The 26401-nt window shown below is 46.9% G+C and overlaps 1 protein-coding gene and 1 long non-coding RNA gene across 2 annotated transcripts; one reads left to right on the plus strand and one right to left on the minus strand.

The window, feature by feature from the left end:
• Positions 1 to 18567: 18567 nt before the first annotated feature.
• LOC134933405 (serine/arginine repetitive matrix protein 1-like) lies at positions 18568 to 21942 on the plus strand. Its single transcript, XM_063928557.1, has 6 exons — positions 18568 to 18787; positions 18956 to 19475; positions 19550 to 20056; positions 20144 to 20269; positions 20345 to 21424; positions 21829 to 21942. The coding sequence occupies exons 1-5, from the start codon at positions 18587 to 18589 to the stop codon at positions 20665 to 20667; spliced, it is 1677 nt and encodes a 558-aa protein (XP_063784627.1). The 5' UTR covers positions 18568 to 18586; the 3' UTR covers positions 20668 to 21424; positions 21829 to 21942.
• LOC134933406 (uncharacterized) lies at positions 21908 to 22873 on the minus strand. Its single transcript, XR_010179697.1, has 3 exons — positions 22745 to 22873; positions 22342 to 22468; positions 21908 to 22065 (listed from the first exon to the last, which is right to left on the minus strand). It is a non-coding gene; the product is annotated as an uncharacterized LOC134933406 (long non-coding RNA).
• Positions 22874 to 26401: the final 3528 nt, after the last annotated feature.

Consider the following 26401-nt stretch of genomic DNA (forward strand, 5'->3'; position numbering starts at 1 on the left):
TGGCTAGAATCAGAAAGTATACACCTAGCTCAATTAGTAAATTTTGCTGCAAAGAGATCTTTAACAGTCTGCAGCGCTCTGACTTCCCTTGCTCACGGGCGGTACAGTTTCCGTACCAGACCATAATTCGATAGGTTAAAACACTCTCAATTGCACATCTGTAAAAATGTATTACCGTACCAAAGCCCACACCTGCAACCTTAGGACGGCAAAGGAAAAAGAAGCGTTGGTGTATCTTTTTAACTATTACCTGAGTATTAACCACCCACGATAAACTGGAGGAAACATGGATACCAAGAATTTAAAGGACCAAACAGCCTTTATATTTAACCCATTTATGGATACTGGGAGTAGTGAAAAATCCCTACTTCGCCTAAAATCCATAACCAGGTCCTTGGTTTTATCCACATTTATCTAAAGGTGATTAACCTTACTCCAGGCCACCAAATTCTCAATTTCCTTACGATAACTCGCCTCATTCTCACCAGATATTAATCCAATACTGCTATGTCATCCGCAAATTTAATAATTTGCACACAATCAGAGGAAGACAAGCGGCCAGCCTTCAAAGGGTGTGTGGCCAGCCTCCACAGAGGCTTAAAATACACAATAGTTTAGTGCAGTGTAATGCAACATATCTACTATGTATAATACAAGTGCACAGTCTGGAACCTGATCCCTAGAGGAAGGAGTGGGCACTCAGGCAGTAGGGCCTACCGGTGGTTTCCCTGGTACCCCTGTGGGCAAGTCCGACCCTGCTTGAGTCGGCCCCCCAGGCTGAAAGTTGCCAGCCAGCCACTGACTCCCATACTAATAGTTACTATCTTAGACAGAAGGCTACCTAATTTTACATGCTGGGGTCTATTTGATAAGAAGTCTAGTAACCAATTACAAGTAGGTATACCAATACCTAAATCAGATAGCTTACCTATTAGTGACCAGAGAATTTAAAAGCTGAGCTAGAATTGATAAAAAGATTCCTTATACATTATTACACCCTCGCTGCTTCAAATGACTGAGAGCAATGCTTGTACAGTAGGTTGCATGTATGCATATGACCAATGCATGTAGGTTGAATGGGTAAGGGTAAGAATCTGTTCCATTTAGCGGTGTTCTGTCTCTTCAGTTCAGCCAGATTTGTTATACTCTATAACTAGATGTAATATGCTGGAGAAGGAAATTCACACAAGCACACAAAGAGAAGAAAAACCTTTTCATCTGAAAGGTTAGATTCATCCTGTTTCTTCCCATCTCTTGCAATTAACTTGAAGGGAAACATCACTGCTAATTGAGCAGTGCAGATCATGGCAATTAGGCCCTTTGACAGGAAGGACTGATCCAAGACTTAAAATTATACAATGTGGTTTCTATGGCAATATAACTTTACTTTCTTGATCTTCAGATCTCAAGTTGCTTAAATGCTAAAAAAACAAATTTAAATTCTTTTTTTTTTTTTATCCTCCAGTAATAACTTTACGGAAAGAAAGAAAAATGCTTTTTAATCAATATCAACCATCAGCTGGTGGCATTGGAAGCAATCAATATGCATCTCAATGTTTTAAGTACAGTTAAATCTATTATAATAAATTGTTACAATTTGGAGCTATTCCTGAAAATTTTAGAATCTGGTTTTCATGCTTGAAGTGAGAGTGCATTATATCTGACTCATCAATTGTGCATTTACATAATTTTACATCAGTGTAGCTTAACAGGGCAAATCCATATTTGCTTTGTAAATTATATTTTCTAATTGACAAATGCACATAATGTTCTTTCCAGTTAAAACCTGTTGCAACAGCTTACCTGGACAGAATTCTTCAAAAATTACATTACCATGATTAAATATACATGTTGAATGCATTCTTATAGATATCTAGGTAGGTTTAGTCTTAGTGATCCTGTGAGAAGCTGTTATTAAATCCATAACCTACACCAATAGCTGTCAAACTGACCCAATAGACTTGTCCCCAAAATCAATTGGATTATTTTCTGGTATTGTTATGAGCCAGGTCCAATTCAGATCACAGACAGCAAGACACAATCCAATAGTATTCAAGCAGTCTTTAGTGGATAAATCAGAACTGCAGTTTTTTTTTAGAAATGGTTCTTATACATGAAGTATGGACAGGACACAACCAGCATGATATCACTGTACATGGAAGGAAGAAGAGAACCCACTGCTGTCTGTACTCTGCCTGGATCCGAAGCATAAAATGCTGGTCCCAGGACTATTCCAGATGAGAGAGTGTTGGAAAAAGGAGACAGAATATCCCAATAAATGATGATCTATCACGGGATAGGTCAACATGCATTAAGTCGACAGGGTAACTAGGTTGACCTGGTCATTAGGTCAACCTGTACTAGGTTGACAGGTCTAAAGGTCGACATGAGTTTTTCACTTTTTTTTCATTTTTTGGATTTTTCCATACTTGACGATCCACGTGGACTACGATTGGAAGGGTAACCTTCCCGCACGAGGGGACACAGTGCATTAATTGAGGTTCCCCGTCACTTTACGAGGAAAATGACACAAAAAAAAATCCCAAAACTCATGTCGACCTTTTCACCTCTCGACCTAGTACAAGTCGACCTAACGACCATGTTGACCTAGTTACCCTGTTGACCTAACGCATGTCAACCTATCATGGTCGACCCTATGACTGTCAACCTAAGTTGAGTCAACCCAACGACCCATACCCTCTTTCACTAACTTGCCCATATTAATTAACACCTATCTACTTATATCACTATTTTTACTTTATGCTTATTATTATCTCTATTTTTATATTTATATTTATTTTTATTTTATATTTTTTTATCTTTATTTACTTTTACCTATATATTTTATATATATATTATTTTTATTTAATTACATTTATTTTATTTAGTTACTATATTTTTGATTTTGATTTTATATATATATATATATATATATATATATAGAAAACGCGTTTTTGACCGGCACTCCACAATAGAGACAGTAGCACCTGGGTGCCCTCCCAATGACCTTTGGCGGACTGCATGTAATGGAAACAAACGGGCGGCACTCCACAGGATTTCCAAAAGTAACACAACAGCAAACAGCTTGTTATATCAACGTTTCAGGCACGCTTTAGGCGCCAATAAAGCGTGCCTGAAACGTTGATATAACAAGCTGTTTGCTGTTGTGTTACTTCTGGAAATCCTGTGGAGTGCCGCCCGTTTGTTTCCATTATATATATATATATATATATATATATATATATATATTTATATAACCTTTATATCTTTTATATTATATTCTCGTTTTTAAATTTTCGTTTTCCTAACAGTGCATTTACATTAGTCAGTAATCATCATCTTTACACAGCATTACAATAATCTTCTGATACCTACCCTTATTTGACACTCATACCATACGTTAACTGGTAAAAGGATCATCACACCTATATCATTTTCTAATTGCTTAAATAATATTCATGGATCTTATATAGATGTATTGAGGCTTTTTTCCTAAAAATCACTCAGATCTGTTTTTTTTTCATTTGTGTGTACATTTTGATACTCCTATACCATTATTATGGGTATACTAATGTCTTTTCATTATATATCCCCTAAACAATGCTTAATAGATCCTTTAAAATGATTAATGGACTGTTCATGACACCCCCTTCTCCAATGAACTTACTATTATGTGCCCCCATAGACAATGTCTCCATAGAAACAAACAAACTGATTCTCCATATCTCGGGTGCGTCTAAATACCAAATAGCGCGTAATTGGAAAGTTGCTACAGCCCCTGACAAACAGGAGCTATTGAATAGAATATGGTTCATCTCAAGGATGGAATATATAACCAGTCTACAAAATAACACGATACTAAAGTTTCACTCCGTATGGCTCCCCTGGTATAGGCTTCACAATACCCCTCTTCCAGGTCTTGGTTGAGGCTCTGACCCCTTCCCGTTCTCTCCCCCCCCCCCTTTTTTTTTTGTTATTTATTAATACACCGACCTGTTAGGGACCTTCGCTTTTCATCTCTCACTGTTACCATTTCTTTCCTCTTCCCTACTCTCCTCTATTCCCCCACTTCCCCGGTTTATAGTCTTTCTCTAATTTATGTCTTTAGTCGTTTCTCAACATACTTTCTAGACACCTTTTCTCTTTTTTTCTATAAGAACATATGCTAGTTGACAACTTGACAGTATCTCTTTAAAGTTAGATTGTCGTTGTATACCAGTTTAGTGCATCTTTTTGGCTCACTTTACTTGTACATTTTCTTTTTTAAAACAGAGATGTCTTATTAGACAATGCAGGTGTGCATATTTGTGTGGGCGTATGCGTGTGCGTGTGCGCGTGCACGCATCCACCCTCTTTCTTTTTTCCTCTCTTTTCTTTTCCTATTATTGTATACCTGTATTGAACCGTTTACTCAACCTTTCCTGACATTTGGTTGCTACCATTTGACCATTCGCTGTCATCTCTGTGACTGTATTTTCAATAAAAACTTTATGATTGAAAAAAATGATTAATGGATTGTTAAGAATCTCTATAGCAACAGTAATCCTGGAGTACAGTGCTATAGGAGCATGAACATGTCAATCAAAGCTTCTTGTAGATGATTGGCTACCTTATTCCATTTTCCTCACCGTTGGAGCTTGTGGAGTGAGGCTCCCATGAACAATCCTAGCGGTGAAATGTACATTGGGACAGGCATCACTACGTGCCATCATTGCAGCCACGCCCCTTCTGGTAATGGGCGGCCACATCACAGAGGCTGGAGACTGAGGAGAGTGGGAGATGCCGGGGAGATGCATTTCATCCTGTAGACTTCTTCCTGTAGACCCTTTGAAGAAGTCTACAGGATGAAACACATTGGGCTCTCCCTTTATGTCCTCCTACCAATTAAGTTAAGATTCTCCTAAATATTACTTTTAATATAGCACCTGTTTTTTTAGTGGAGGATACTGATACTCCTTTTTATGCGATTTTATATATAGTAATCTACCATTTATTGAAGTTGTGTTAAAATAAAATATTTATTTATTTAGACGTATATGGTTTATATATATATATATATATATATATATATATATATATATATATAATTCAGATATTCTAACACCATTGGTCGCTAGAACCCTTATACTACATCGCCATACACATTTTTCAGTAACTTACCATTACTGTATACTTAAGGGACAGTTGACGTCCATGATAATTGGGAGTGTTTTTTTTATTTTAGGAGTATTAATCCCACAAGTGGCGCTTCATTTTCTCTTTTTTATTATATATATATATATATATATATATAGAGAGAGAGAGAGAGAGAGAGAGAGAGAGAGAGATATTCCACAGTGCGGCACTCGGGACATAGTCACGGCAACACAAGGGTAGATACCATATCAAAATATAATAAGTATATATATATTTTATATATATATATATATAATATACACTCAGACACACATTTAACATATATGTATGTACTGTATGTGCTTTATACATACAACTACATACACACTTAAGCAGAGCTGGGGACAGAAGCCCTCTCCTGACTGACTGCATAACAGTACAGCCGAGTGTCACTCTGCAGCCTAAACATCAGTGGAGACTTGTGCCTACCGCTCCCTTTGCTCCCATACCGAGTGACTGCTGCTCCCACAGCTGCTGATGACAGCCGCTCCCTAATGACTGACGCCACCGCTAAGTGCCCGCAGCTTTGTCTTACACTGTGCTATGCCGGCGTGAGGAGCTGCACGCAGTGAGGAGCCTCTCTGTGGAGCTGCACACAGTGGCTGAGATCCTGCTGCTCACCTACCGCTGCTCACTTCGTCAGGGGGGGTTTCTGGGTCCTCAGAACCCCCCCCCCCCCCTGTGTGCGCCACTGTCATACTATTTATGTCTTATATTTAAACATTAATGGAGTACGGACATGCAGCAATATTTTCACTATAATACAATGCCTTTCACTTTGATCCCAGCTGATTCATTCATGTCAGGATGCACGTACAGTACTTTGTTAACTAGTTTATTTTTTTATTATGAGCCTTTGATACTTTGTGTAATTCTGATAGGGATTTTAGGTTTTAGATGGTATCTAATAGGCAATGCAGAGCTTTTGATTCCAGCTGATTTATTCCTATTAGGATACATACACCTTGTTAACTATTTGATTTGTCTACTACTGTATGCACCTCTGATACATTGTCTATTTATGACAGTGATTTTCTATCTTTTATAGTTATTTGCTCACACTCAATTGAATAATATCAATATAAATGCAGATTCTCTGTTGGAACTCTTAAAACACACATGTAAAATATATATTTCTTTTGCAGAATATGTTTCTATAGTCTCGTGTGTAGCACAGTTATTGGGATATTTATTCCTTAAAGTACAGTATTTACTGAATTTTGTGAACATAAGTGCTTTTTGTGCAAAAATCTGTATGACACTTCTTTTGCAGAATATGTCATGCTTTACAGATTTGCAGCCTATTTGTTCTGTATGAAGCGAGATATTATCCTGCCTAGTGCCTATAACAACTATATTGAATTTATTCCATATACAGTGTGTATTATTTAACAATTTATTGGTTAGTGTCAATACAAGTGTTATTTTTGTTGAAATATAAAATCTGCAGGACACTGTTTGTAGAATATACTGCGATTTATGTCACATAGATCTGCAGCTCACTTATCATTATGTGAGAAGCAAGAAACCATTGTGCCTACAATAAATACATTGTATTTACTCCACAGACAATTCTTGTTGTATGGGAAAGTTTAATCCCTTAAACAATCGGCATTAGAGCATTTATTAAATTTACACAGTAATGTTATTGTCAATAATCCTAGAGCTCATCTGTGATGCATTCATTTTATTATCATTCTAAATTACCACAATCTTTATTATTTTATTAAATAATACTTTATCACTCTCTCATCTGACTGACAGCAGTACTGACTTGGGCCTTGCTCTCTTCAGTGAAATCATTGCAGTCACAACAGACAGCAGAAGTGTCTTTTCTTCCTTCAGGCCTGGGGATATGATGAATCAACCAGAGCCCTAATTGATACCCCCACTTTATTGGGATATTCTGTCTCCTTTCTCCAACACTCTCTCATCTGGAATAGTCCTGGGACCAGGATTTTATGCTTCGGATCCAGGCAGGGTACAGACAGCAGAAGTGGGTTCTCTTCTTCCTTCCATCATCCAGGGATAATCGGCAACAGCCATACTGTCCTGGACACGCCTGATCCTGTTCAAATTCGGAAGCTAATCAGGATACTGTAGGCCCAGTTAGTACTTGGATGGGAAACCACCCGGGAACACGGTACTGTGGGCCTTTGTTCATAAATGGATGAATACTTTACTCATCTATACTTTTCATCACAGATTATCATTGCAAATTAGAGTTCAATTTGGATATGGCATCCTGAACTATATTTTCACCATTTATCTTGACCCTTATTGATTACCGGGTGAATCAAGAATTTTAAGTCATTTGGACTATATGTCATTATTTTAAAGTTACCTACATCTGTTGTAATTTATCATGAGTTCTCCCAAAAAAAGTATTTTTGTCTTTTCTTTCTCTCAATTTCATTGTAGTATGACCTACAAAAATATTTTGGGAGCACCACCAATAAGTGACTGTTATAGATTGGTTTAATAGCAGTATTTATATTGGTTTCTGATTATAGTTATTATTCATATGATATTGTGTTAAATTGGTGCGGAACTGAATGTACGCTATCACTGTACATGATCAAAGGATGTGCAGGGAGAATTTCAGAAAGAATGACACAGGTGAAGTGAAGCACGCATGAATTATCAGAATATGAGGCAGGCTGCAGGGGATGTGATCAGGAAGACGGCGGTTGGTATACCGGCGGTCGTAATCCTGGTGGTCGTAATCCCGGCGCTGGAAAACTGACATGTGGCCAAAATACTGACGCTGGAACTCCGACACCAGCCGAAATTCTGACGCCGGAATCCCGACACCGGGCATCCTGATATAAGTAAGTATGTTGTTAGCCCGTGGGGGGTGGTTAGTTTTAGGCACTCCTGGGGATGGTTAGGGTTAGGCTGTGGGGGGAGGGTGGGTTAGGGATAGGCTGCAGGAAGGAGGGTTGGGTTTAGGCACACCGAGGAGGGTTAGGGTTCCGCTGTGGGGGAGACAGGGTTAGGCTTAGGCTGCGTGGTTTAGGGATCACCAGGGGGGTTAGGGTTAGGCTGCGGGGAAGGGAGGGTTAGGGGTAGGCTGTGGAGAGGGGGGGTTAGGGTTAGGCACTACCAGGGGGGTTAGGGTAAGGCTGCAGGGAAGGGAGGGTTAGGGTTAGGCTGCAGGGAGGGGGGTTATGGTTAGGCTGCGGGGGAGGGATGGTTAGGTTTAGACACCACTGGGGAGGGTTAGGCTGCAGGGGGAGGGTTAGGGTTAGGCACCACCGGGGGCGTTAGGGTTAGGCTTAGGTTCAGGCTGTGGGGAGGGGGGTTAGGCTGCGGGGGAGGTACGGTTAGCTTTAGGATGTGGGGAGAGGAAGTTAGGTTTAGGCGCCTCTGGGGAGGGTTAGGATTAGGCTGCGAGACTGGAGGATTAGGGTTAGGGGGGTATTTGGGGAGGGTAAGTATTCTTACCTAACCCCTATCGGGATTCTCTCCATCGAGATGCCGTGGTCGGTCTTCTGACTGCCGGCATCCCGAACGCCTGTAAAGTGTATCACATCCAGATGCAGTATTAGTTGTGATGTAATGTGGTTGATCAGATTTCCAGAAAATTTCCAGAAGTCTGTGATGTTACAGAAAGTGTTGTTTTTCTTGCAGATAATAATCCAATGAGATAAGCAGGTTCAGAGATCTATGGCAGAAAAGATATATTCAAACTTAGGGGGCCATTTATCAACAAGTTTTGGCTATTTAAAACTCGCTGCATATGATAAATGGTGCTTCAGCCAATCAACTCCCAGCTGTCATTTTTCAATCATGTGACAGTTAGGACCTGATTGGCTGGAGCACCATTAATCATAATGGGCCCCATAGTTACAAACACATAAGAATATCACCAGCTCAGAGCAGTCAGTGGAACCAGGCTTTAAATGGCCTAATTGTCCCATGTACTCATACCCATGATTAATTTAATCCAGGGCTGGCCAAACCAGTCCTCGAGATCTACCAACAGTTCACATTTTCCAGACCACCTAGCTAGTGCACAGGTGTAGTCATTACTAATTAAGATGTGCTGCATTCATTCCTAACTGACAATTCTACAGATCTCCAGGAGGCCTGGAAAACATGAACCGTTGGTAGATCTCGAGGACCGGTCTGGCCAGCCCTGATCTAATCAGTTGATCACTCAGTGTTCAAGTAACCATGGTAACAAGACACACTACACAGAGGGGCTGCACAGCATAAAGAATCCTGACTGGGACACAGGGGCAGATGTATTAAGCCTAGAGAAGTGATAAAGCAGTGATAAGCGGAAGGTGAAAACGCATCAGCCAATCATTACGGCTTTGAAAAATGACAGGAGCTGATTGGTTGGTGCGTTATCACCTTCCACTTATCACTTCTTTATCACTGCTTTATCACTTATCCAGGCTTAATACATCTACCCCACAGTGGCATGAATAATGCGGCCCTGCCCGTGAGTTCTAACAGGTATGCTTTTAAATCTATTCTGTAAATCTGTTGACCTACCCAATTGCACCCAATATTTCCCTATCAGTTGTCAATATGTCCTAGAGACTCGTCCCCAGGGCATGGAGTTCACAGTCTGGACCCATTTATAAATATATATATATATATATATATATATATATATAAATACTGACAGTGCACTCAAATGAATACACCACAGTCCTGGGAAAGTAGTTTAGTGTAACATGTATAATAATTAAGAACATGATGACGATCCTTTCTAATGCACTAAAACTCAATGAGAACTACTTTAGTAAATACAAAATATGTGGCAATGTTAAAAAACATAAACATAACACACTAAGCTCTTATCATTAGAATTTCTCAAATGTAGGTAAGTAAATGAATACAGTTCATTATATTTTAAGCCCACCACTAACGAGAGAAGGGGACAGAGGTGACTGATCCCCACTTTGATTGGCAGCAAGATGTAATTTCTACAAAATCGAAACAAGGAATTACGGTGACGTATGGAGGGGTGGGGCTGTCCCCAGGGCCCTGGCACCATGGTAAACACAGACTGATAACATTGTTGCACTACATACAGTATAACTTTAGTATCTTCATTTCAAGGTGTTTTGCCGATCACACACAAATACACGGCTAATTGTTTTTCAGAAATGCTCCACAGCAAACTAGCATAAAAAAGGTTATAAACATCTTAGTGATATTTGGTGGACCCCTTTCTTTGAAAGTAAAGCATTCATAATCATAACCAGAAATAACGACACTGAGACTTGAATTTTGGCAGAAAATTGCTAGCTATTTATTTGTCCCTAACCATTAGGAAACCTGTAATAAAGAGATTAATTTAATATGCCGCTCCAGCTGGCATATGGTGGCGGCCCAAAAGAACGGCTCACTTAATCTAAATTAAACTTAAATAACTCAACCCTATAAATTTACTAAAACTTACCATAAACCGGTAATAGGTGACAACCCAACCCCCACAGTGACTACCCACCGCTCCTGGGTGCCCTGCCGCTGCCTTCCCGGACGGGTGGTCAAGCGGCCATAAGTCGATGGAGGTGAGTGCACCTAAACCACAACCAACTGTAAAACACTACAGTTTTCTCTACAATACGAAACTGCCGTTCTTTTCCGCCAACAGCGAAAGACTCATCCCCACAGTCTTTCGCACCGCCACCATAAACCTACCCTAACTCCTGCAAAGCGAAACCTAGATCCTCCAGAAAAAACATCATCCCCTCATTGGATAGATGTACTCCATCGCGCCGGAAAAGGTGGCTGTCTTTTAACCGACTCCTCGGGTGGCGAACCACCCTCCCACCGTGGGACAGCACCCACTTTGCCACCGCTCCGTTCACCTTTTTCCGGGCCTCATCAATCTGGCGACCATCCGCCACACCCCACCAAAAACTCCTGCAAAGCGAAACCTAGATCCTCCAGAAAAAACATCATCCCCTCATTGGATAAATGTACTCCATCGCGCCGGAAAAGGTGGCTGTCTTTTAACCGACTCCTCGGGTGGCGAACCACCCTCCCACCGTGGGACAGCACCCACTTTGCCACCGCTCCGTTCACCTTTTTCCGGGCCTCATCAATCTGGCGACCATCCGCCACACCCCTCCAACACAATCTTGGCACCATCATGGAAAAAACCAACACACAATCGGTCCATGCCGCGGTCACACTTGCCAGATCCTGTATCATGGCCCACCGCAGATCCAAGGATGTCCTCTTCCCCAGGTCGTTGCCACCTAGATGGACAACCAAAAACCCTAGGGACTCCATGCTTGCTGGCCTGACTCACTAACCTACTCCTCAGCTCACCCCACATCATTCCTCGCCAGCCAAGCCATCTGACACCCTGTGCTCCAAGCAATGCCTGAGACCCTTCCGAGGCCACAAACCTGGCCGCCCAGTAAATGTAAGAGTGGCCAACCACCCAAATGGGCAAATAGTCTTCGAACCATTCTGAAGGGAAAAAGAGGGGTAGAATTGATTACTAAGAGGCTTATTAATTGTTTATACTGAAGGATCTGCCAAAAAAGAAAACTTTAGATCTCGCTATTGCAGCAGTCACGGCCTAGCCGACTGCACCATGTTTCGTAGCCAATTTAAAAGCGCAATTAAAGACACAAAGGGGAAAGATCAAATAAAATAAACGAAATAAAAACAGGGGGGGTGGGGGGGGGGGAGGCGGGGGTATAAAATGGGAAACACATGTAATAACTCAGCTGGAGGTGAAACGTAAAGACCTGCTGAGGGACTCTGATTAGACCAAATTAGCCGAATTGTAGATTAGAATTCAGTCCGTCAAGTCAGGCAAAAAATCGCAAATAACTCCAGACCCCCGCTGCCGACTCATGCCAGCAACGGCGAGTAGCTAATCCCTGAGTAGGATAAAAAACAAAAAAAACAAAAGGGGTAACACCAACAGACGCACACACCATAAAATCACAGAACTGTAACAACATAATACATTGCAAATTTAAACAAAGCCCAAGCGCAAACCGACCTCTCATGTGACGGGGCGAATATATCGTCTATAACTTGACGACTTCCATCGCCCCACCGCCTGTATTTCAGTTCTGGAGCAACCCGCCGCAGCAGCCAACGTCGCTGCGCCTATGCGAAAGGAATGGGTACCAAAAACAGTGGGTGGGAGGCCCAAGCCCGCCAAACAGCGACTCAGCATCCATCGAAACTGGTATTTCGTGACTGGCAGCCCATCATAATGCAACAGCCAAGACCCCTCCTTAACGGGTCGCACCACCACGTATTGCCTTGCCAGCCCCACCGGGCAAACGCTCTCCTCCAGCGCTGGAACCATTGTAACCCAGCGCCCTCTCCCCCCTTGATCCGTCTTGGAGCGTCGCAACCTGCACAGCAAGGACCTCTCACCCACTACTACGTCTCCGACCAGCATGCGCGAATCTGCTCTCTTGGAAGGCGCTACCAACTCAGAAACTCGAAAGGCCCCGTGGTAAGCCATTGAGAACGCCAAACTAAACAAAAGCGTCTAAAACCTGGACGACGCGACTCGCCCTACTGCCTCGATGACGGCCGGCAACAACGCCGCATCGATGGGCCGCCTCCTATCCGGTGGCGACGGCGCGACTCGCGCCCACCCTTTCATTGCCTTCCGCAGAACCTCGCTTTTTGTTACGTCAGGGACGCCTCGCAGCTTGCAGAAAAATGAGATGCCTGCCAAATACCGCGAAACCACTGCTCGTGACCTACCGGAGACGTAAAGCTGCCACATAAAAGAAAGCATCAGCCGATGCCTGCTCTTACCTTGTTGCTGACGACCTTGGACAAACTTGTCCCACTCATTCCAAGCATGTCCGTAAGCCTTGAGCGTGGCTGGCGCGACTGACCGCAACGCTATACCCTCCAGTCCGGCCCGATCACCTGCCAAACCTAACCGGGACAGTGAAAACCCTGCTCGTTGGCCTCAGGTGCAAACAACCAACACCTCTCCCACTGTCCTCGCGACAAAGCGTCGACAATACCATTCTCCAAACCGGGCACATGTTGCGCGCGGAACCACAGGTTCCTACGCAAGCATGTCAAAAGCAATTGCCCTAGCACCCGCATAACCACCAACGACTTTGCCCTTTGGTTATTAATCGCATGCACCACGCCCAGATAATCGCATCTAAACAAAATGCTGCGATTAGCCAGCCTAAAAGCGAACTCAAATGAGCCGGAAGGCGCCTGGAGCCTTCTTAGGAACCACCCCCACTGGAGAGATGACCAAGTCATCCCCCGAAGGAACACGCCGCGTTGTTAAACGCGAAACATTTTCCTTTTTTGTGGTGGCACGCCCCCCTGCGCGGACTGCCGACGTACCTGACTTGGCCAATCCGCCGTCCGCGCCGAACCCCTGGGAGGACGACCCTGCGTGGTGCCCGTCCGCCCCCGGCTTCCGGGGCTCCTCCGCCTGTAGCGAAGCCCGGGTGACCTTGAGCCCAACCTCAACGTCCTTGAACCCGAAGTCCATGACCTGCAAACCTTCCTGTTGTTCCCTGAATTCCTGATCGTACCTGCGCCACTCCGATCCCGAAGACGTGCGCTGCATGTCATGTATGAGATGCAGGTACCTTATTATATTCGTGTGCTCTGCCGGCCTGTCCTCCAGGTAAGATGCCGCGAAGACCCAGAACCCGGCCAGGCAATTATCGAAGGTACGGAATGCCTCAGCCCCGATGCCCTTCTTTGCGCCCCCACCTTATACTCTTTCTTCGCGACCTTCGTCAATACGAACACGTCCACGAAGTCCCCCCTCCAAATCTTCTTGCGGCAGCTATCTCGCAGCCCCCGCAGTACAGCAGTATAGACGAATCGCACGACACCGGGCAAATTGCGAGCTTCTTGGCCCTACGCACTTCCTCGCTAAGCCGCTTGCGCCTGTTCCGCTGCCCTCTTGGCGAATTTAGTTGCCCGCTTCTTTGCCCTAGTTGTGCTACTGACTTCGGACGCCTGTGACGACATTGAAGATGAAGAGGAGGAAGAGGAAGAACTACGCGAACTAAAGCTCGTGGAGGAACCCGAATACCGACTGCACCACCTTACCTGATGCCGCCGACTCCCCCGACATGGAATCTTCCGGCGCGTCCAAATCGTTGCCTTCCTCCTCGAAATCTGCCATCGCCTCATCCCCGAGCTCCCTTGAAAAAGAGGAAGAAGCGGAGGACCCCTCCAGTACTCGCGGCATATGCCGCGGCCTCCGTGCTGGGGGCGTTGCGGCCGTGAGATCCCCCGCGTCCTGCCCTGGACCCTGTTGTAATTCTGCTGTGACCGTCCCGAGCTCACGGCAGGCGCGTGCCACCCGCTGCGCCGCCATAGCCCGCAGCCCGCCGGAACGAACAGCCGTTCTAGGGGAGGCAGCCGCGGCTAGCGGCCCTAACACCTTCACCGCTGTGGCCAGGGCCGAGCCAGCGCTCCGGAGGGGTCGTGACTGCCCCAAAGCGCGGTCCTGGGTCCTTCGCCGGGGCCCGCGTGCGACCACGCGCTCGCCGCCCGACATGCGTGTGCCGGGCATCCGACGCACGCTGCCCTTGCGGGAAAGCGGAGGCACCGCTGTCGGCGCCCGCACTGCCCTCGCCTCTGAATTTGTCCCCTCTTCCCGTGTATCGGAACTATCCGATGCCGCAGAGGGGGGGGGGGGGGGGGGGACCGCCGCGAGTTCCTGCGGCGCGTGCAGCAGCCCCGCGGCCACTAACCCATTCCCTGTCCCCCCTCCTCCCCCGCAGGCCGCTAGATTCCGGCCCCGGGGGAGTGATCTGAAAAGACCGGGAACCCCGCGGCGCAGCAGAGCGCGCGCACACCGCTCCGCTTGCAGTGGACACGGGCTCGCGCACCTCCTGTGCACGCACCCCGTGACCTCTTGCTGCCGCACCCCTTCTCCTTGGTATCGCACTGCCCTGCCAGTGATCATAATTGCCCTGTCTCCCCTCTCCCCCCGACTCCCGCCGGATTCCGGCTGCCTGGGAGATAGCAGGGGAGACAGCAAGGCCGGCGGCGCTGCTGCGCACACACGTGCGCGGCTAGCGGCGCCAAAGGCGAGCGTGGGCGCGCGCCCCACTGCTCTCTGTCACCACAAGGCCTCTTGTCTGGGCTCCTGCATTAAGAGCCCCATTAGCTTAACCTGGTTGATCACTGCCTCTCCCCCTCCCTCCACACGGTGTTCCGGCTGCGGGGGAGAGGGCTGAGGAGACAAGGAGGAAAGCGGCGCCGCTGCGCGCACACGTGCGCGAGCGGCACCGCTGGAGCCGCGCGTGCGTCCCACCGCTTCCGGTCCGTGCTCTCTCAGCCGAAGCGTTTGGGGATGACGTCGTGCGAGGCCCTGCAACAGGCCTCGCTCTGCTGGCCACCGTCCCCCGCCCAGTGCCCTCCCCCCGCCTGGAACCACTAGCCGGCCCCGGCAAGGGGGAAGAGCTGGGCATCGAACTCAGTCTCCGGTCCCTGGATGAGCGCCCGGCGCGGCGCGCTCCCGCGGGCACCCGGCACTGGGGCTTCCCCGGCCATGCCCGGAGGCAAGGGCTGCTGCCCGCCCACCTCCGGGCGGCCTGACTCCCTCTCTGATCCTCCTCGTCAGCCACTCCCGCCAGTCACAGCCGGCCCGGCTTCCGCCAGATCCCTCGAGGAGGCCCTAGGGGACGGGACGCCGTCCCCAGGGCAAGCCAGCTCGCCCCCGGAACCAGCCCCCACCGCCAGATGAGCGGTAACGGGCTGGGGTCCCGGCGGACCGTCGTGGGCGAGTGGCAGCCAGAGCACTGATGTGTGACCTAAATGCAGGGGGCTGACAATAGAGATGGCTACTGACTCTCTGTCTCAACACAGTGACTGGAATCATCAGGAAGTGTGAATGACTCGAGTCACTCACTGTTTCATGAGTGGAGACAGCAGCAGCAGCAGCTTCTCTCAGACAGAGGGAGGAAACTCTGTGTCCTGTGTCCTTCAGTCAGTGTGTTCTGCTGTCTTTAGCTGTGATTGGCCAGAGGCTATACCAGGTGACACCCAGTGGGAGGGGGGAGGGAGCAGTCACGACTCACCAGTCAGTGAGTGCTCTGCTGCTGTGCCTGATCCATGTCATGAATCATGATTCATCCTGAGTCTGCCAGTGAGTGAGACAGTTGTACACTGTGTAGACTCAGTGACTCAGTGAATGAATCTGATTCATGCAGCAGGAGGTGGAGCCCCTGTGGTACAGGGCTCTCGGCTCAGTGCTCACTGATCCTGCTCAGTGTGATTGTGGGTGGAAAACTCCCTGGAGGCTAGATAGTGGATAATATAATAAATCCAAGCCCACCTAAAATCATCCAATTAGCAAAGTATGCAAAATAAAACATAAAAAAAAAAAAATGTTTTTATTTGGTTTAGTTACAGAATGAATGATGTGTTTCATGGCTGTTAAGCTTTCTCTCCTCAGCCAGAAGTAATGTCATATTCTATAACTAGTATGCAATAAGTGGTTATTAATAATATATCAACATAACAGTAAATCTATGTTAATATATTATTAACAATCAGGGCATAAGCAGCTGCCTCCCCCAGATACACTGCACAATCACTGCAGCTGAATAACTCCATAAGGTATATGCAATAGCGGGCGAATCGCGTCATTAGATCCGCCTCTGTATGATTCGCCCGCTATCGCCAGCCGCAGCCCTGTCGCCGGGACCCTGAATTCGCAATATTCAATGAAAAACTGATTCGCCCCTCCCGCAGGCGGATTCCGGCCAATCGGCGAGCAGTGGGCGTACTGAATTCGCCTTCCCTTCCAAAGCAGCACTATATTAGGGCTTGTTTGTTGCATGTGCTCTGCAGCCATTTTGTGAACCTGCAGAGAGGTGTGAGGAGGTGCAGAGCTAGCAATTTGGTTGTTTGCTGTGGATATCTTTGGACACCCCAGCAGGCTTTATTCCAGGACAGTCAGGAGGATTCCTGTTACCCCGGAGCAGAGCCATTTTAGGAGCTTTTACTACAGTTGTAGGTAAGTACCACATGTGTGTCTGGTGTTGCATGTATGTATGTGTTTGTGTAGTGGGGGTTGCCATGAGGTGTACATGGGGTGTTTGTGTATGTGTGCAGGTATGTGTATAGCCCCTTGCTTGTGTTGCTGCATTTTTAGGGGGAGACTTGTGTTTTGGGGTAGTTTTTCACGTTTTTTTTTTTTTTCTTTAATTGACTTTTTTGGGTCTTCTATTAGCATTGGTGTACCCCCTGAGTGTGTTGGGATGCTTTCTGGCCATTTTGGGGTGATTTGGAGCAAGTTTAGTCGACAGCCTGGTCGACATGTGCTGCTGACTGTTTTGCAAACATGTGTTTTCCCGCCTAATTTTGCTGTGGGGTGCCTCCTGAGTGTGCAGGGATGCTTTCTGGCCATTTTGGGGTGATTTGGAGCAAGTTTAGTCGACAGCCAGGTCGACATGTGCTGCTGACTGTTTTGCAAACATGTGTTTTCCCGCCTAATTTTGCTGTGGGGTGCCTCCTGAGTGTGCAGGGATGCTTTCTGGCCATTTTGGGGTGATTTGGAGCAAGTTTAGTCGACAGCCAGGTCGACATGTGCTGCTGACTGTTTTGCAAACATGTGTTTTCCCGCCTAATTTTGCTGTGGGGTGACTCCTGAGTGTGCAGGGATGCTTTCTGGCCATTTTGGGGTGATTTGGAGCAAGTTTAGTCGACAGCCTGGTCGACATGTGCTGCTGACTGGTTTGCAAACATGTGTTTTCCCGCCTAATTTTGCTGTGGGGTGCCTCCTGAGTGTGCAGGGATGCTTTCTGGCCATTTTGGGGTGATTTGGAGCAAGTTTAGTCGACAGCCAGGTCGACATGTGCTGCTGACTGTTTTGCAAACATGTGTTTTCCCGCCTAATTTTGCTGTGGGGTGCCTCCTGAGTGTGCAGGGATGCTTTCTGGCCATTTTGGGGTGATTTGGAGCAAGTTTAGTCGACAGCCAGGTCGACATGTGCTGCTGACTGTTTTGCAAACATGTGTTTTCCCGCCTAATTTTGCTGTGGGGTGACTCCTGAGTGTGCAGGGATGCTTTCTGGCCATTTTGGGGTGATTTGGAGCAAGTTTAGTCGACAGCCTGGTCGACATGTGCTGCTGACTGTTTTGCAAACATGTGTTTTCCCGCCTAATTTTGCTGTGGGTTGCCTCCTGAGTGTGCAGGGATGCTTTCTGGCCATTTTGGGGTGATTTGGAGCAAGTTTAGTCGACAGCCTGGTCGACATGTGCTGCTGACTGTTTTGCAAACATGTGTTTTCCCGCCTAATTTTGCTGTGGGTTGCCTCCTGAGTGTGCAGGGATGCTTTCTGGCCATTTTGGGGTGATTTGGAGCAAGTTTAGTCGACAGCCTGGTCGACATTTTGTGAGGGGCAGCCATTTTGTAAGGGGCAGCCATTTTGTGAGGGTCAGCCATTTATACATGTATGTATTTTTTTTTTATAACAGAGATGTCAAGGGACAAACAAACCCGATCCGCCCCTTCCCCCACCCCCTCGGATCTATCCCTGCAAAGCAATGAGGAGTGGGAGCCAACCCAGGAGGCGGATGCGACCGACCAGGCATCTAGTGACCAGCCGCGGTCGTCAAGGGCCCATGAGAAGTCCAAGAAAAAGCCTAGTAAAAAGGTACTTAACCACACCTGCAGACACAAATAGCATCAAACTTTACCCACTGTAGTTTGTGCAATGCCATGCACACCTACTGTAATAGGTGCGCAATGCCAGGGATACTGACACTCACAGGTACATACCGATCTTAATAAAATTTATTTTTATTTTTTTTAATCCCTAAAGGCAAGAAGCCAGCCAGAGGAGCAGTCGGAGGAGGAAGCCTCTGGTGAAGAAGCAGGACAGAAAAAGCCGCGTGGACCCAGATACACTGAGGCGGAAAACTGTGTCCTAGTGGATTGCGTCGACAGGTCCTACGACGTTTTGTATGGATCAAGGGCACAGAAAACAGCATTTAAGGTAAAGCGGAACATCTGGGAATCCATCGCCAGTCAAGTAACTGCAATTTCTGGAAACCGTCGGAGCACCCAAAATTGCTTGAAGCGGTACAGTGATTGCCGCAGACAGACCAAGAAGAAGATGGGGATTCAGCGCCGACATGAGACAGCTACGGGAGGTGGCCCGGCTCTCAATTTGAAGTGGCTACCCTGGGAGAACGTTATTAGAAGGCGCTTGAACCCTGCCATGGTCGAAGGAGTTCGCGGAGGTGTGGACTCCAGCCGTCCTGCTGGCTTTCTCGAGGAGGAAGAACCGCCCAGAAGACGGAGGAAGGCGGGAGACCAGCCGTCCAAAAGGAGGTCTGATGGTAAGAATACATTCACATGAGCTGTAGTTCCCTTTAAAATTTTTGTATGTGCTAATGTGTTTTTTTTTTTTCAGACAGACCTGCCCAGAGGACATCACCTGCGCACAGGACATCGCCAGCGCACGGACCGTTACCTGTGCAGCAGGCATCGGCAGCAGCGCGCGGACCATCAACTGCGCCGCAAGCATCGCGAGCACACAGATCGTCACCTGTGCGCCACAGTTCGTCATCGCGCAGTTGGTCACCTGTGCACCAGACGACGTCAGCGCACAGACTATCACCTGTGCGCCAGACACCGTCGGCGACCACACCACAAGATGGGCGCCAAACTACAGCTCCTGCGCGCAGGCCATCACCAGATCGTCGTCTCTCCAGGAGCTCTGGGACTGTGACTGAAGAGCCTCAAGACACAACCCTTGTGGACCCATCACTCGATCTGTTTGAGTCTACAGGGTTAACTGACGAAACTTTTCTTGGGTTTGAGGACAGCCGTGCAGATGTATCCAGCCAGACCCTTGAAAAGTCTTCCGAAACGAGGACAAGTGGAGCTCCTGGAGCAGCGGCATCACAGGATGGAGAAGGTTTGTTTGTTTTTTTTGTGGGGGGGGGGGGGGGGGCAGTAGTTGTGTAAAGTTTATCAACTTTTCCAAAATTTATTTTGCAAACAGTGGTGCCACGAACCAGCAGCGGACTAGCTTCGGGGATTGGTTCGTACTTCAGGCCGGATCTCCTACAGGGGTCGTCAGAGGATGACGAGGTGGAAGTGCAGGATGATCCAGTTGCTACATCCCTGCGTGAGTAAATTGAATTGTGAACCTTCCAAAAAATGTATGATGAATGTGGATAATATTGTCTAATTTTCTTTTCAGCTGCCCAAATGAATGTGGTGGCAGACATCCAGGAAGGGCAGAATCCCTCAACTGTTCAGAGGGTTCACACCCTGGCATCAGAGATTGGGACACGCCAGGATACATACACAAATGTTGTGGGAAGCAGACTGGACAACATTGAGAGGACAATGGAGAAAATGTCCAACAATCTGCATGAACTGCAGAAGACTATTTCCGACAGCACGGCCACAATACTACAGATCATAATTGAAGATCGTAGGGAGAATAGGAACATACTTAACATCATGTCCGATTCCTTGGTCAAGCTTGTGGAAAAAACCACGTTTGGCAGAAAGCAATAAGAACATGTCGGATAGTCATCGACACTCCTCTTCCAGCCAACAGCTCATCGCAACCACACTGCAGATGATCTATGATAAGCTCCCAGTACCAGCTCATCAACACGCTGGTGATCCACCATATCCGCCGTCTCAAGCCACAAGGACGCATCGTACCCTTCCTCAAGTCCCATCCCAGTACAGTCAGTCACAGATGTACCAGGGATATACAGGGATGTACCCCACCCCCCAGATGCCTCCACCACCAGCCGCACATTCTTCAGCAGCATGGGCACCGAGGGCCAGTCGACATACTCCCCAGCCTCCCAGGACATCCACGCCCTATCAGGGGGAAGAAGAGGATCCGGACAGACTTCCACCATAAACCCGGTCGTATTATTTTATTTTATTTTAAATGTTTTTCATGTATCCCTGTCTTCCCCTCCCATTAGTTTGTTGTTTTTCTTACTATTGTTTTTTCTTTGTTGGGCTTCCCCACCCGTGACCGGGTACTACCAAGGAGCTTTGTGTAGGCATACATGCGCGGGCATGTATGCGGGCGCGTGTGGTAACGGATGAAAGCTCCTTGCGGCTACATGTATGATGGGCCAAAGAGCTATTCTGATACCCCCTTTTTCTTCAAAAAATCCTTTTTGTAATGATGTACAGTAGACTTTCATTGTGTGAATTTACTATTCACTAGTCTGTGTTTTTGACTTATTCATAGGATTTGTGAGGAAAAATGAAGTGGACGGCATAAGATTGTGTTGAGCGTACCAAGGTGAGTAGAACCATGTTTAATTCAAGAAACTTTGAACCGCATGCCTTTGTAGAACAACACCGCCCAGCAATGGCTCATGCTGGGCTGTGTTGTTCCACAAATGTTAGCATGTCAAAGTGCTGACCACTGACGCCACTCTTTCACTTTGAACCGCATGCCTTTGTAGAACAACACCGCCCAGCAATGGCTCATGCTGGGCTGTGTTGTTCCACAAATGTTAGCATGTCAAAGTGCTAGACCACTGACGACATTCTTTCACTTTGAACCGCATGCCTTTGTAGAACAACACCGCCCAGCAATGACTCATGCTGGGATGTGTTGTTCCACAAATTTTAATTGGAAAAAAATGAACATGAATTTAGTGTGTTTTTACTTTAATATACTTTTTTTTCTTTTCCCCACAGATATCTATATACACAAGAAAAGAATGTAAAGAAGAACAAACTACTTTTTTGTTTTAATTAACTTTCAAACTTTATTAAAAAAAATTTTTCTTCAATAAACTTTTAAAAATAGAAGTTTCCTGTGGTTTTTATTAAAATTTGTAATGCAGTTGAATTGTATGTAAGTAGATTGCCCAGGGAACATCAGGGGATCTGTCTCTTCACATCCACGCCACTTGGGAAGATACACCGCAGGACCTGTGGAAGAGAACAGTATGAGCTACCAGATGTGGGTAATAGTGTCACCCTGGGACTGGAAAGAAGAGGTACATACAGTCCACACAACACAAGCGGGGAACAGTGGGTCCAAATGCAAACCTCCAGCACTTGCGTCACTACACATCCAAACATTCCCTGACCAGCATTGCTGTTTCATGGAATGTTTGGATGTGTAGTGACGCAAGTGCCGGAGGGCTGCACTTTGGGCATGCCAGGGTGATTTTGGATAAGGGAGTTTTGGGCAATACATCTCACCTGAGGGGGTTGTCTGCTACATGGCGGAGGGTCAGGTCCACATCACCAGTAGGGTCTCCCATGGAACATCAGGTGAAATGTCGTGTCTCCTCACATCCACGCCACTTGGGAAGATACAACGCAGGACCTGTGGAAGAGAACAGTATGAGCTACCAGATGTGGGTAATAGTGTCACCCTGGGACTGGAAAGAAGAGGTACATACAGTCCACACAACACAAGCGGGGAACAGTGGGTCCAAATGCAAACCTCCAGCACTTGCGTCACTACACATCCAAACATTCCCTGACCAGCATTGCTGTTTCATGGAATGTTTGGATGTGTAGTGACGCAAGTGCCGGAGGGCTGCACTTTGGGCATGCCAGGGTGATTTTGGATAAGGGAGTTTTGGGCAATACATCTCACCTGAGGGGGTTGTCTGCTACATGGCGGAGGGTCAGGTCCACATCACCAGTAGGGTCTCCCATGGAACATCAGGTGAAATGTCGTGTCTCCTCACATCCACGCCACTTGGGAAGATACAACGCAGGACCTGTGGAAGAGAACAGTATGAGCTACCAGATGTGGGTAATAGTGTCACCCTGGGACTGGAAAGAAGAGGTACATACAGTCCACACAACACAAGCGGGGAACAGTGGGTCCAAATGCAAACCTCCAGCACTTGCGTCACTACACATCCAAACATTCCCTAACCAGCATTGCTGTTTCATGGAATGTTTGGATGTGTAGTGACGCAAGTGCCGGAGGGCTGCACTTTGGACATGCCAGGGTGATTTTGGACAAAGGGAGTTCTGGGCAATCCATCTCACCTGTGTTGACACGCCGACTGCAACGATCTCCGACGAACCGAGGGTACCTGTCAAAAAATCATACTCACCTTCCAGCGTCCAGAGGTACATCCAGGTCCAGAGAGATAATCCACGTACTTGGCAAAACAAAAAAACGCACACCGATCCAGCGGACTAATGAAAGGGGTCCAATGTTTTCACATCAGACCCCTTTCTCCCAAATGCCGGGACAAATTTTAAACATGTTTTTATTGGTGTTTTTTTTTTTTTGGAATAGCAGATCTATTTATATTAGAAGGGATTAGGAACTTTTTTTTTTTTGGGGGGAGGCACAAATATTATTTATATATTTTTTAAAATAAATTTTTTTTTTTTTTTTTTTATTGCTGGAACGGTAAAATCAGGAAAAAAAATGACGTGGGGTCCCCCCTCCAAAGCATAACCAGCCTCGGGCTCATTGAGCTGGTCCTGGTTCTAAAAATGCGGGGGAAAAATTGACAGGGGATCCCCCGTATTTTTAAAACCAGCACCGGGCTCTGCGCCTGATGCTGGTGCCAAAAATACGGGGGACAAAACGAGTAGGGGTCCCCCGTATTTTTAACACCAGCATCGGGCTCCACTAGCTGGACAGATAATGCCACAGCCGGGGGTCACTTTTATGCCGTGCCCTGCGGCCGTGGCATTAAATATCCAACTAGTCACCCCTGGCCGGGGTACCCTGGGGGAGTGGGGACCCCTTCAATCAAGGGGTCCCCCCCCCCCCAGCCACCCAAGGGCCAGGGGTGAAGCCCGAGGCTGTCCCCCCCCATCCAATGGGCTGCGGATGGGGGGGCTGATAGCCTTTGTGATAAAAAAAAGATATTGTTTTTTCCATTAGTACTACAAGTCCCAGCAAGCCTCCCCCGCAAGCTGGTACTTGGAGAACCACAAGTACCAGCATGCGGGAGAAGAACGGGCCCGCTGGTACCTGTAGTACTACTGGAAAAAGAATACCCAAATAAAAACAGGACACACACACCGTCGACAGTAAAACTTTATTTCACACTACCGACACACACATACTTACCTATGTTCACACGCCGACATCGGTCCTCTTCTCCCTGTAGAATCCACGGATACCTGAAAAGCAAAGTTCAATATACTCACCTTAACCAGGGTCCAGAGATAAATCCACGTACTTGGCAAAAAAATAAAACGCATTTACCCGCACCAAAAACGGACTGAAAGGGGTCCCATGCTGACACATGGGACACCTTTCCACGAATAAGACCTGTCAGTGACAGCTGTCACTGACAGGTCTCTAAGCCAATCAGGAAGCGCAACTTCGTTGCGCTCACCTGATTGGCTGATCGCTGTGACAGCGCATCGCACAGCTCCCTCCATTATATTCAATGGTGGGAACTTAGCGGCTAGCGGTGAGGTCACCCGCCGGTCAGCCGCTGACCGGCGGGTGACCTCACCGCTAGCCGCTAAGTTCCCACCATTGAAAGTAATGGAGCGGCTTTGCGAGGCGCTGTCAGAGTACAGACGGCGTCCAACCAATCAGGTGAGCGCCACGGCAGTAGCGCTTCCTGATTGGCTGAAGGGACATCAGTGACAGGAGTCACGTGATGTCCCGGCATTCGGGAGAAAGGAGTGTAATGTGAAAACATTGGACCCCTTTCTAGTCCGGTATGGCTCGGTGATCGTTTTTTTTTTTTACAAAGTACGTGGATTTACCTCTGGACCTGGACCTCTGGACGCTGGAAGGTGAGTATAATTTTTTGACAGGTACCCTCGGATCGTCGGTGATCGTTGCAGTCGGCGTGTCAACACAGGTAAGTATGTGTGTGTCGGTGTATGAAATAAAGTTTTACTGTCGACGGTGTGTGTGTCCTGTTTTTATTTGGGTATTTTTTTTCCAGTAGTACTACAGGTACCAGCGGGCCCGTTCTTCTCCCGCATGCTGGTACTTGTGGTTCTCCAAGTACCAGCTTGCGGGGGAGGCTTGCTGGGACTTGTAGTACTAATGGAAAAAACAATATCTTTTTTTTATCACAAAGGCTATCAGCCCCCCCATCCGCAGCCCATTGGATGGGGGGGGACAGCCTCGGGCTTCACCCCTGGCCCTTGGGTGGCTGGGGGGGGACCCCTTGATTGAAGGGGTCCCCACTCCCCCAGGGTACCCCGGCCAGGGGTGACTAGTTGGATATTTAATGCCACGGCCGCAGGGCACGGCATAAAAGTGACCCCCGGCTGTGGCATTATCTGTCCAGCTAGTGGAGCCCGATGCTGGTGTTAAAAATACGGGGGACCCCTACTCGTTTTGTCCCCCGTATTTTTGGCACCAGCATCAGGCGCAGAGCCCGGTGCTGGTTTTAAAAATACGGGGGATCCCCTGTCAATTTTTCCCCCGCATTTTTAGAACCAGGACCAGCTCAATGAGCCCGAGGCTGGTTATGCTTTGGAGGTGGGACCCCACGCCATTTTTTTTCCTGATTTTACCGTTCCAGCAATAAAAAAAAAAAAAAAAAAAAAAATAAATTATTTTAAAAAATATATAAATAATATTTGTGCCTCCCCCCCCAAAAAAAAAAGTACCTAATCCCTTCTAATATAAATAGATCTGCTATTCCAAAAAAAAAAAACACAAAAAAAAACATGTTTAAAATTTTTTTATTTGTTTTCACCCTCCAAAGTGTGGCGGATTGAAAATCGCGAATTTGCTGTCTAAAAGCACTGCAGGCGAATTTCCAAACTTGAATTGAATATGCTGGAGGCGAATTGCAGCATCTGTACCATTGCAGAAAAGGCGAATGCGGAAAAAGGCGAATTGAGAAAAGGCGAATTTTGACGGTCCGTTTTTTTGCGAAAAAGTACTGCACTGCATAGGCGAATTGATTTTTTGAGGCGAAAACGTTCCGGAATTCGCCTTTTTTTGAAATTCGCCCGCTATTGCATATACCCCCATGAGTCCAGCACTGATCCTCCAGCACTGGCAACTCACTGATTCATGTGCAGTCTCTGCAACACATTCCACTACAGATGAGTCATGACTCATGTGCCGAGACACTGACTCCAGACACTTCACTGAACTGTAACTGTAACTTGCACAGCAAGAATCCCCTAATAAAACAAAGTTTTGCTTGCACTGCAGCACTCACCTAAACCAGATCACCAAGAGACTTAAAATGGCTTCACCTTCCCTATATATATCAAGCCCTCCCCTTAAAGAAGGCTGTACTTTCCTCACAGCTAGGTCCACCCCTCCCCAGATGTTTAACTCTTTCCTCTC

The sequence above is a fragment of the Pseudophryne corroboree genome, chromosome 6, assembly GCF_028390025.1.
Source record: "Pseudophryne corroboree isolate aPseCor3 chromosome 6, aPseCor3.hap2, whole genome shotgun sequence".
Classification (NCBI taxonomy): Eukaryota; Metazoa; Chordata; class Amphibia; order Anura; family Myobatrachidae; genus Pseudophryne; species Pseudophryne corroboree.

Excerpts from the sequence above, each read along its gene's own strand:
- LOC134933405 (XM_063928557.1), top strand. The coding sequence starts at position 18,587 with ATGTATTTTTTTTTTATAACAGAGATGTCAAGGGACAAACAAACCCGA. Across the intron at positions 18,788-18,955 it reads AGAAAAAGCCTAGTAAAAAG|GCAAGAAGCCAGCCAGAGGA; the intron begins GTACTTAACCAC and ends TAATCCCTAAAG. Across the intron at positions 20,270-20,344 it reads TCCAGTTGCTACATCCCTGC|CTGCCCAAATGAATGTGGTG; the intron begins GTGAGTAAATTG and ends TTTTCTTTTCAG.